The 12,290-nt window shown below is 45.1% G+C and overlaps 1 protein-coding gene across 1 annotated transcript in view; it reads left to right on the top strand.

Moving 5' to 3' along the window:
• Positions 1-12,290, top strand: part of LOC112072310 (interleukin-1 receptor-associated kinase 1) — a 67,797-nt gene that overhangs the window by 2,179 nt on the left and 53,328 nt on the right. The window contains 6 exon segments of the mRNA XM_070439739.1: positions 1,748-1,772; positions 1,774-1,824; positions 1,826-1,881; positions 1,884-1,910; positions 2,826-2,978; positions 3,382-3,464. Of these exon segments, the coding sequence (XP_070295840.1) occupies positions 1,748-1,772; positions 1,774-1,824; positions 1,826-1,881; positions 1,884-1,910; positions 2,826-2,978; positions 3,382-3,464 (395 nt within the window).

A 12,290-nucleotide genomic window follows, 5' to 3' on the forward strand; every position in this document is an offset into this window, starting at 1 on the left:
GAATGGTATTGCTAGCTAGCTCAGTAGTAAAAAAACAATATTATACAATAACAGACAGCTAACTAGCTGGGTACATAGTGAGCGGTTAACTAGCTGGGGTACGTAGTGAGCGGTTAACTAGCTGGGTACGTAGTGAGCGGTTACTGTGCGGTACGGTAGTGATGTGGTTAACTAGCTGGGTACGTAGTGAGCGTTAACTATGACTGGTACGTATGAGCGGTAACAGCTGGGTAACGTAGTGAGCGGTTAACTAGCTGGGTACGTAGTGAGCGGTTAACTAGCTGGGTACGTAGTGAAGCGGTAACTAGCTGGGTACGTAGTGAGCGGTTTAAACTTAGCTGGAGTACGTAGTGAAGCGGGTTAACTAGCTGGGTACGTAATGAGCGGTTAACTATGCTGGGGGTACGTAGTGAGCGGTTAACTAGTGTACTAGTGACGGTAACTAGCTGGTACGTATTGAGCGGTTACTGAGCTGGGTAACGTAGTGGACGGGTTCAACTAAGCTGGTACGTTAGTGACGTTAACTAGCTGCGGTACGTAGTGAGCGTGTTAACTAGCTGGGTACGGACGTGACGGTTAACTAGCTGGTTAACGGAGCGGTAACGCGGTACGTAGGAGCGGAACTAGCTGGGTACGTACGTGAGCGGTTAACTTAGCTGGACGTAGACTTAGGTGAGCGGTTAACTAGCTGGGTACTAGTAGCGGGTAACTACGCTGGGTACGTAGTGAGCGGGTTAACTAGCTGGGGTACGTAGTGAGCGGTTAACTAGCTTGTGACGTAGTGAGCGAGTTAACTACTGGTACGTAGTGAAGCGGATTAACTAGCGTATGCGACTGCTCATAGCCGGTACGTACCAGCAGTGCGGTTAACTAGTCTTGGCGGTGATCAAGTAGCGCGTTAACTCATAGCTGCGTAACGTACTGAGGATGACTTGTAGATGGTAACAGCTGGACGTTAGACTTTAAACTACTGGGTACGTAGTGGAGCGCGTTAACTAGCTGGGTCGGTGACACGTAGACGGAGCGGAAACACTAAGAGGGTACGTATGTGAGCGGTAAACTAAGCTGGGTACGAAGTGACGGTTAACTAGCCTGTGTACGATAGTGAGCGGTTAACTACTTGGGTACGTTACGTGAGCGGTGTAAGACTAGCTGGGTACGTAGTGAGCGTTAACTTAAGCTGCGTACGTAGATGAGCGGTTAACCGTAGATGTGGTGACCGTAGACTGTAAAGTGAGCGCCTTAAGACTAGCTCTGGGTACGGTAGTGAGCGGTTAACTAGCTTGAGTACGTAGTGAGCGGTTAAGCAGGCTGTGGTACGTATGTGAAGCGGATAACTAGCTGGTACGTAGTGGGAACGCTGCGGCTGTATACTAGCCTGGGTACGTAGTGAGCGATTACAAGTGGGTACGTAGTGAAGCGGTTAACTAGCTGGTACGTAGTAGCGGTAACTAGCTGGCTACGTATGACGCGTTAACTAGCTTGAGGTACGTAGGGCGCGGTTAACTAGCTGGGTACGAGTGACAGCGTACCCAAAGTTTTTCCTGCCACATCACCTAATAAGGAATAAACTCTGGTCCTCCATACGACCCTATTAGTAGCTTCAGGTTTGTCCCGATCAGCAAGAACATAGCTGACAACATTAGTTGCTGCTGACTGTAACCTGAATTGTATTATTGGTGTGATTGATTATCTCTAAAAAATTATTTATTTCTATACCATTTGTTATTGGTCCTCTCATGGCCAGCGTCCCAGGTGTGTACCGACCAGCTGACAGCGTCTGGCTGAGAGGAGAGAGAGACGGACAGACTGGGTGATGAATCACTGCTCAGAGGAATGGAACAGTGGGAGAACTACTGAACGTACTGGAGAAGCTGCAGCTGTAAGAGCTAGAGATATCATCTTGAACTGTGAGTTAGACACAGACCTGGGCACAGACAGACACGTGTGGCGATGCATAGCGGACGAGGACGCGTGGGACGGACGGAGGACGCGTGCGGACGGGGGGGATGGAACGGACAGACGGTAGGGACGCGTGGGGGATGGACGACGAGGGGCGCGTGCGGGATGGAACGACGCGTGCGGGATGACGGTACGAAGGACGCGTGCGGGACGGACGGACGGACGGACGGACGGAGGGAGGGACGCGTGCGGGGACGGACGGAGGGACGTGTGGCGGAACGAGGGGGATGGACGGACAGACAGGACGGCTAAGGACGCGTGCGGGATGCGACGGACGGAGGGAGCGCGTGGCGGATGACGACGCGTGCGGGGATGGACGACGGACGGAGGACGGTGCGGGGAGACGGACGGACGAGGGACGCGTGCGGGATGACGGACGGACGGAAGGGACGCGTTGCGGGGATGGACGGAGGACCGGTGCGGGGATGGACGGACGGAGGGACGTGTGCGGGGACGGACGGCGGAGGACGGGTGCGGGCGGCGGACGGACGGAGGGACGTGCGGACGGAGGAGGACGCGTGCGGGGACTGACGGAGGGACGCTGTGGGATGGATGGATGGACGGACGGACGGACGGACGGAGGGAGGGACTTGTGCGGGGATGGACGGACGGACGGACGGAGGGAGGGACGCGTGCGGGGACGGACGACCGGAGGGGACAGACAGACGGAGGAAGGGACGCGTGCGGGGACGGACGACCTGGGGGGACACGAGCCAGGACGTACACCTACCTTAGCTGTACACTCCAATCAGAAAAGCTGAGAAAGAGAAGCCCAGGTCCAAGGTTTCAGTGAATCATTGTTCTCTTTATAATGGATGCCTCTGGAAGATTGCTGTCTAATGGCTGCTGTTGTCTTAATGTAGGGAAGCCCAGTGGACATCAACACTCTTCCACTCCTCTTGCTGCTCCGTCGCAGGTTAAACTGGAGCCTCTTGTTCCTCCATCTCATCTCTTCAACCCTCCTCCTAAAGTCCATCCGACCAACACTCTGACCACTAAGGCTTACTCTCCACCGGGTAACGTCTCATTTAATCACCGATCACTGTGTGCTTACAACAACTGATTATTAAAACATTTCTTACAAGATTTCACACTGCTTGTAATATGACGATAACACGGGCTTATGAAGTCTTATCATATTTTACACCATAGAATTACATATAGGATCTCTGTGTTTATCTCTGTGTTTATAGGATCTTTGTGTTTTTCTGTTTATAGGATCTCTGTGTTTATCTCTGTGTTTATAGGATCTTTGTGTTTCTCTGTTTATAGGATCTCTGTTTATATACTCTTTCTAGTATGTTATCATATTTTTCAGTGCGATCATTGATCCAATGTAACCCAGTTTAAAGTGCTGTGCTATCAGATCAGGTGGCAGTCTGTTCTCCACCTTCACTCGTGCTGTTTCTCTCCCTCCAGGACTGAAGTGTCTGCCCAAACCTGGCCCTCCACCCTCTGGTCTGAAATCACAGGACCACAGAGGGGCGTTTGTAGACCAACAGGTGACGGAAGCCATTAAGTAGCAATCAATCAATCAAATGTACACTGACTATACCAAACATTAGGAACACCTTCCTACTATTGAGTGGCACCTCCTTTTTACCTTCAGAACAGCCTCAATTCGTCAGGGGACATGGACTCTACAAGGTGTTGAAAGCGTTCCACAGGGATGCTGKCCCATGTGGACTCTAATGCTTCCCACAGTTGTGTCCAGTTGGCTGGATGCCCTTTTGGGTGGTGAACCATTCTTGATACACATCGGGAAACTATTGAGTGTGAAAAACCCAGCAGCGTTGCAGTTCTTGACACAAACCGTTGCGCCTGGCACCTACTACCATTACCCTGTTCAAAGGCACTTTTGTCTTGCCCATCCACCCTCTGAATGGCACACATACACAAGCCATGTCACAAAGGTTAAAGAAGGATTTTTAAGCCGTCTCCTCCCCTTCATCTACACCRATTTTGAAGTGACATTAATAAGGGATCATAGCTTGGATTCACCTGGTCAGTCTGTCATGGAAAGAGCAGGTGTTCTTAATGTTTTGTATACGCAATGTATTTTATAAAACCCTTTTTTTCAGTCTTGACAGATCAGATTGAATCTTTTGCCAATAATTGGGCTGCTTGTGTAAACGCAGCCTTTGAAAGAGGAGCTGGTATGAGAGAGGAACCATAGTCACTATTGTTAGACTCGGTTTTTAGATTCAGACGTAAAAAGCAGAATGAAATAGTTGACTCCCGGAAATGGTTCTAGAGCAGACCGGAACAATAAAACAGAACTAACACATATATATATTTAGAACAGTTGTATTTCTCTGGTAACCTGGCGGTCTCCACAATGACTACTCGTTCACAGTTACTAACACCGGTAGTAGTAGTAGTTCACGGTTACTGACACCGGTAGTAGTAGTAGTTCACGGTTACTAACACCGGTAGTAGTAGTAGTAGTTCACGGTTACTGACACCGGTAGTAGTAGTAGTAGTTCACGGTTACTAACACCGGTAGTAGTAGTAGTTCACGGTTACTAACACCGGTAGTAGTAGTTCACGACGGTTACTAACAACAGAGTGCTAGTAGTAGTTTCAACGTTAACTAAACCGGTAGTACAGATAAGTTTCACGGGTTACTAACACCAGGTAGTAGTAGTATAGTTCAAAGGTTACTAACACCGGTAGTAGGCAGTAGTTCACGGTTACTGACACCGGTAGTAAGTAAGTTATAGTTCACGGTTACTAAACCCTGGTAAGTAGCAGTAAGTTCACGGTTACTAACAGCCATAGTAAGTCAGTTCATCGGTTACTGACACAGGTAGTAGTAGCTAGTAGTTCAGCCGGTTACTGAACACCTGGCTGAGTCAGTAGTAGTATATCCCCGGTATACTAACACCGGTAGTAGTAGTATCAACGTTACAACGTGTTATCTAGTTACACGGTCAGCACGGTAGTAGTAGTAGTTCAGTTACACAGGTAGTATGTCACGTACTTACACGGTATATAATCCGGTTATGACACCGGTAGTAAAGTAGTAGTTCACCGGTTACTAGCACCTAGAGTAGTCGGTATCTGATCACCGTAGTAACGTATTCACGGTTACTCGACACCGGTAGTGTAAGGTAGTAAGTTCACGGTTACTGAAACCGGTAGTAGTTAGTTAGGTTCACGGTTAAACTAGACAACGGTAGTGTAGTATAGTTCAGTTCTAGCACGGTAATATAGTCTAACACCGGTAGTTGTGTAGTTAACGGTTCTAACACCGGGTAGTATGTAGTTGTTCAACGAGTTACTACACCAGGTAGTAGTTTAGTGTTTCAGCGGTTACGACACCGGGTAGTAAGTAGGTTCACGGTTACTAACACCAGGTAGTGTAGTAGTAAGTTCACCGGGTTACTAACACCGGTAAGTAGTAGTAGTGTTCACGGTTTATAACACCGGTAGTACTAGTAGTGTTCACGGTTACCGACAACACCGTGAGGTAGTGAGTAGTTCACGGTTATGCTAACACGGGTAGAGTAGTTACACGTGTTCACTAACTGACCTGGTAGTGAGTAGTAGTTTTCACGGTTATTACACACCAGGTAGTAGGTAAGTAGTTCAACGGTTACTAACCGGTGAGTTAGTAGCTAGTAGTTCACAAGGTTAACTAAAACCGGTAGTGTAGAAGTAGTAGTTCATCCGGTTACTACACCGTAGTAGTAGTAGTAGTTCACGGTTACTGAAACCGGTAAGTTGTAGTAGTTCACGGTTACTGACATCGCCAGGTAGTAAGTAGTGAGTTCGACGGATTACTTACACACCGCGGTAGTAACGTACGTAAGTGATGTTTCACCGGGTTACTAACATTAGTATGGGTCAGTGTACACGGGTTATACGTACACGGTAGTCAGTAGTAGTTTCACGTGTACTGACACGTAGTAGTCCGGTTAAACACCGGTAGTAGTAGTAGTAGTAGTTCACGGTTACGTAAACACCGGTATAGTTAGTAGTGAGTATTCACGGGTTACTAACACGGTTAGTAAGTAAGTAGTTCACCGGTTACTTGAACACAGGTAGTAGTAGCTATTCACGGTCAGCGTAGTGTAATCACGGTTACTCAACACCGGTATTAGTGAGTCAGTAGTTCCGGTTATCTGGAACACGGTTAGTAGTAGTAGTAGTCAGTAGTCCGGTTACTAACACCCGGTAGTAAGTAGTAGTTGTTCACGGTTACTAACACCGGTAGTTAGTAGTAGTTGTTCACGGTTACTAACACCGTAGTAGTGAGTATAGTTCACGGTTTACTGACACCGGTAGTTAGTGAGGTTCACGGTTACTAACCCGTAGTAGTGAAAGTAGAGTTTACGGTTACTCAAAGCCACCCGGTAGTAGTAGTCCGTTAGACTCGATAGTTCAGGTACACGGTTACTAACACCGGTAAGTAGTAGCAGTAAGTTCACGGTTATAACACACAGGTAGTAGATGTTTCCCGGTACTAACTACGGTTAGAAGGTTGAGTACAGTAGTTCACAGCGTTTACTAGACACGCAGTAGGTAGTAGTAGTTCACGGTTACTCAGGACACCGGTAGTAGTAAGAGTTTCACGTTAACTAACACCGTAGTAGTATAGTAGTAGTTCACGGTTACTGACACCGGTAGTAGTAGTAGATTTTTCACGGTTACTAACACGGTAGTAGTGGCAAGGTATTCACGGTTACTTGACACCAGTATTAGTCAGTAGTTTCACCGTATACTACCCGGTAGTAAGTAGTAGTTCAGCGGATTAACTAACCGCCGGTATGTAGTAAGTATTCACGGTTACTAAAACACGTAAGTTAGTAGTTCACGGTTACTAAGACCAGGTAGTAAGTAGTTACGTTACAACACCAGAGTTAAGAAGTCCTTGACACCGGTAGTAAATATAGTAGTAGTCACGGTTACTAACACCGTAGGTAGTAGTAAGTTCTACGGTTACTAACACCGGTAGTAGTAGTTCGTTTACTACACGGTTAGTTAGAGTACGGTTGGACGTAAGTAGTAGTAGTTCACGGTTACTAACACCAGGTAGTAAGTAGTAGGTTCACGGTTACTAAAGCACCAGTAGTAGTAGTCACGTTACGTATACTAACACGTGTATAGTAGTACGTTGTAGGTTACTAACACCAGCATAGTAGTGAGTTCAACGGTTACTCTGACCCGGTAAAGTATGTCTTCTACGGGTTACTAGACAGGGGTAGTTAAAGTAGTCTGTTCACGGTGTTACTGAACATAGGCGGTAGTCACAGAGAGTAGGTTTCACGGTTATTGACACGGTAGTAGTAGTCAGTTCACGGTGTATGAACACCGGTAGTTAGTAGTCGGTCAAACACGGCGCGTAGAGCACGGTTTAACTTGACCGTCGTAAGTAGTAGTTCCAGGTTACTAACTACCGGTAGTGAGTAGTTCACGGGTTAACTGGAACACCGGTAGTAAGTAGTTTCTAGGTTACTAACACGGGTAGTAAGGTAGTAGTTCACGGGTTACCTAACACCGGTAGGTAGTAGGGTAGTTTCACCGGTAATAACCGGTACGTAGTAGTTCACGGTTACTTAACACCGGTATCAGTGAGTAGAGTAGTTCACGGATTCTTATACACCAGGTAGTATTAGCAGTAGTTGTCACGGTTATAAGGACACCGTACGAGTAGTAGTTTCACTGGTTACTACACGGTAGAAAGTAGTAGTTCATCGGTTACTGACACCACCGGAGTTAGGGCTAGTACGGTGTTCTAGAGTCTTAGTGAGTAGGTGTTACACATTCGGATAACGTAACCGGTAGCTACTAAGTGTACATAAGCCACGGGTTACTCAACACCAATGTAAGGTGAGTAGTAGTCAGCAGTTACTAACTGCCGGTAAGTTAGCTAGTAGTTCACGGTTACTGACACCTGGTATAGTAGTAGTGTCACGGTTTACGTGACACCGTAGGTAGTAGTAGTATGTTCACGGTTACTTAACACCAGAGTAGTCGTTCACGGTCTACTGAAGCGCAGTTCAGTGTGAGTCTACTTACCATAACGTAGGTAGTAGTAGTAGCTTCACGGTTTAACTAACATACGTAGCTGAGTAGTAGTTCACGTACGTTACATAACAAACACGACGACCGGCTAGAGTAGTTCAGCGGTTACTAAGCGCCGTAGTGGAGTGCGTAGCTGGAGGGTTAAGGTTTTGGTTACTAGCAGTAGTAAGGTAGTTTTAAGTATCTACGGTTACTTGCTATCCTTGGTAGTAGTAGTCTCACGGTTATAACACCGGGTTATGATAAAGTCAGTAGTTCACGGGGTACTAACAGTAAGGTATGTATGTCGTTGCACCGGTTACTGACAATCCGCTAGTGGTAGTAAGAGATTCACTGGTTACTTAAACTTTTGCCTGTCACGCTTAGAATATAGTCTCTGTAAAACAATCATCTATAAGTCGGTTATACGTGACTGATAAGTAGTAGTGCGGCGTATAGCAAAGTTAGTTCTACAGTTAAACTGACAGACCTGGCACGATGGCGTGAACATGAGAGTACTTAGTAGGTTTTTCAATGGTTTACTGGACACACGGTGAGTAGTAGTTCACGGTTTACTAACCAGGCCGGTAGTAGTAGTAAGTCCATCACACCGGTGCATTACTTAAAACATAAGTAGTAAAGTAGTGATCACAGGGTACTAAGGACAGCGACGATCTCCATGCTACGGTAATGGTAGAATACCGTCACTATATAAACAGGTTACGTAAAACACCGGTAGACGTAGTGAGTACTGAATGACATGGCAACTTTATAAAGTTAGGTTAACTAAACCACACCGTAGTAGATGAGTAGTGTTCGCAAGCTCATTCACGGTTACTAAACACGCAGGTCAGTAAAAATATAGAGTAGTTTCTTACAGTTCACTAACACCGGTAGTAGTAAAGTAGTCTCACATCGAGTTAAAATATAACACCCCTGGTAGTAGTTCTCATCACGGTTACTAACACTGGTTATGTAGCAAGTAAGTTCACCAGTTAACTGACACCGAGTAAGAGTAGTAAGCTTCAACCGCAGGCATAGGTTAACCGACACCAAAGGTTGTAGTAGTTCACACAGGTTACTAAACGCGTCTGTAAGTAGTACTATAGTAGAGTTCAACCAAGGTCCACCCTCACAATCTCAACGAGTAAGCTGGCACAAGATGGCCGAGTAGAAAGGTTTACTAACGTCTGTATGTAGTATCCCAGTCCGTATATTCACGGCTCGCACCTGAAAAATCTGTGAAACTAAATCGAGACAGGTTTACTCCATACAACGACCATTGGTCAGTGAAGCCGTAAGTATAGTAATTATACTCCATAACCGGGTTACTGAACCAACCGGTTGTAGTAAGTTCACAGTTAGAACACAACCAAGGTTTACTAACAGCGTCTGGTAGTAGTAAGTGATAAGTAGATCATAAGATATCAACAAGGTTTATCCTAACACGCCCGGTAAGAGTGTTATAAGTAGTCCGAATCCCGGTTTACTAACGTCAAATGTAGTAAGTATGCTATAAGTAGTAGTTCACGGAGACGCAGGTTACTGACACCGGTAGTAGTAGTAGGTTCACTCAGAGCTAAGGATTACTGAACGAATAACTCACCCCGGGTATCATGTAGTAAGTTCACGGTTTACATAAACGTCTGTAGTGAGTAAAGTAGTAGTTCACTACTCACAGCGGTTACTAAACCAGAGCCCAGAGTAGTGAGTCAGTAAGTGTGTCACCGGTTACTACTTGACTGCCCGGTTTGAGGGTAACTGTGGACAGTAGTAAGTTACGGTTACTAGACACCCAACCAACAGCTGTTCGCCTAGTAGTTGCATCCCAGGTATACTAACGTCCTGTAAGTAAAAAGTTGAGTTCAGCTAGTTATTCAGAGGTTAATCAACGTCTGATATAAGTAGTAAGTAGTAGTTCATTCCCAGTTACTTGACGCAAACCCTCCAGGTACGTGTCTTATAAAAGAGTAAGTCACGGTTATACTAACACGTCTGTAGTACAAGTAGTATACCATACGTAGTAGTCACTCCACGGTTAGCACCGTTCTGTAAGTTGAAGTGATTAGTAGGATAGTTCACGGTTACTACATCCGGTAGTACGAGTACAGTTTCTCTACGGTTACTAACCAGTCTGTAGGGATCAGATAGGTAGATACAAGTAGTATTCACCTTGGTATACTAATGGTTCTGAGTATTGTAGTGAGTAGTAGAATTCACGGTTTACTGATCACGTGTCAGTCACAGTAGTAGTTGTCACTTAACTACCCGGTATTACGTTACTGAACACCGGTACTAGTATGTAGTTCACGGTACTAACACCTGGTTAGAGTAGTAGTGTCACATGTCTACAGGCCCGTATAGTAGTTAGTTGTTCACAGTTACTAACACCTAGTGTGTACACGTTACTACGATAGTAGTGCTTCACGGTTTACTAGACCCGGTATAAGGTAAGTAAGTTGTCATCGGGTTACTGACACCGGTAGTATAGTTCAACGTTACTAAACACCGGTAGTCAGGTAAGTATGTTCACGGTTACTAAGACACCGGTAGTATAGTAGTTCACGCGTTACTAACACCAGGTAGTAGTTGTGATTATGTTTCTATCCTAAGTATCTTTCTCATTAGTCTGTATCTTTCCTCATGTCTGTATCTTTCTCAATAGTCTGTATCTTTTCTCACACTGTCAATCTTTCTCACTAGTCGTATCTTTGTCACTAGTCTGTATTTTCATCTGTCTGTATCTTTCTCAATAGTCTGTCATCTTTCTCATAGTCTGTATCTTTTCATATCGTATTTTCTCAATAGTCTGTATCTTTCTCAATTAGTCTGTATCTGTTCTCATTAGTCTGTATCTTTCTCAATAGTCTGTATCTTTCGTCACTAGTCTTGTATCTTCTCAATAGTGTGTATCTTTCTCAATATCTTTCCTCTTAGTGTGTATCTTTCTCAATATATCTGTATCTGTCATAGATCTGTACTTTGTCATAGTCTGTATCTGTCACTAGTATGTATCTTTGTCACTAGTATGTATCTTTGTCACTAGTCTGTATCTTTGTCATAGTCTGTATCTTCTCACTAGTCTGTATCTTATCATTAGTCTGTATCTTTGTCATTAGTCTGTATCTTTCTCAATAGTCTGTATCTTTCTCAATAGTCTGTATCTTTTTCATTAGTTTGTGGTGTCTGTATCTTTCTGTTAGTCTGTGGTGTCTGATCTTTCTCGTTAGTCTGTGGTTCTGTATCTTTCTCTTAGTTGTGGTGTCTGTATCTTTCTCGTTAGTCTGTGGGTTCTGTATCTTTCTCTAGTCTGTGGGTGTCTGTATCTTTCTCTTAGTCTGTGGTGTCTGTATCTTTTCTCGTTATCTCTGTGTGGGTCTGTGGGTTCTGTATCTTTCAACAAGGGGTTGAGATCAAAGCAGAAAATGGATTAATAAAGTATTGTTGTTCTTCATCAGTGTCCCATCTCCAGAGATCCCCTGCTGTCCAGCGCTATGTGTTGGCCGTTTGAGTAAGCTCAGAGAGGAACAGAGGACTTCTCCATGCCAAGCAGATAGGAGAGGGGGGTTTGGACATGTTACCGGGCGACCATGAGGAGCACTGACTCGCTGTCAAAAGAACTCGAAAGGAGGTATGCGACTTTTAGACTGCCGGTCCTACTTCATGGAATCATAGAGGAAAGTGGTGATATATAAATCTTTATGACTGCCAACCCTGGCAATATATCCTCGGGGTGTAAATGTGTCATATCAAAAAGTATTGTTAACAGGATACAACGTATAAAACTTGTCCAAGGAAACTCTTACTCACAAAGTCTTTCCCAACAATGCAGTGTTCAATTATCTGATGGTAAGAAAGGAGAATATCCAGAAATGATCTTAACCAACCGTTTATACTCGTTGGGAAATTGGCCTATACGAATAAGCTACATTTTAAATGTTTCTTATAGAATATGAAAATGCATAACCATCAATCAATTGAAAGGGAACAGTTTGTACATTAGTGTATTTTATTTTTATATAGACTCAAGGTGAGACACAACAGTTTCTTGACACAAGACTGAATCCAAACATTACAACTGTTGATTTTTATTGTGCATTTTAACTAAACGGACAGTTTTTTTAGTACAGCCATGTAGTACCGGGTCGGACAGCCTGAACTCTTCTGGGCATTCTACAATTGCTGCAGATTGGAATGCGGTACATTCATGCTACGAAACAGCCCGTTCCGTCTCATCCCAAAGAGGCTCTACTGGGTTGAGGTCTGGGACTGTGTGTAACAGTTTAACTTTAGTCCGTCCCCTCGCCCCGACCCGGGCG

Source organism: Salvelinus sp. IW2-2015, unplaced genomic scaffold (genome assembly GCF_002910315.2).
Source record: "Salvelinus sp. IW2-2015 unplaced genomic scaffold, ASM291031v2 Un_scaffold1887, whole genome shotgun sequence".
Taxonomy (NCBI): Eukaryota; Metazoa; Chordata; class Actinopteri; order Salmoniformes; family Salmonidae; genus Salvelinus; species Salvelinus sp. IW2-2015.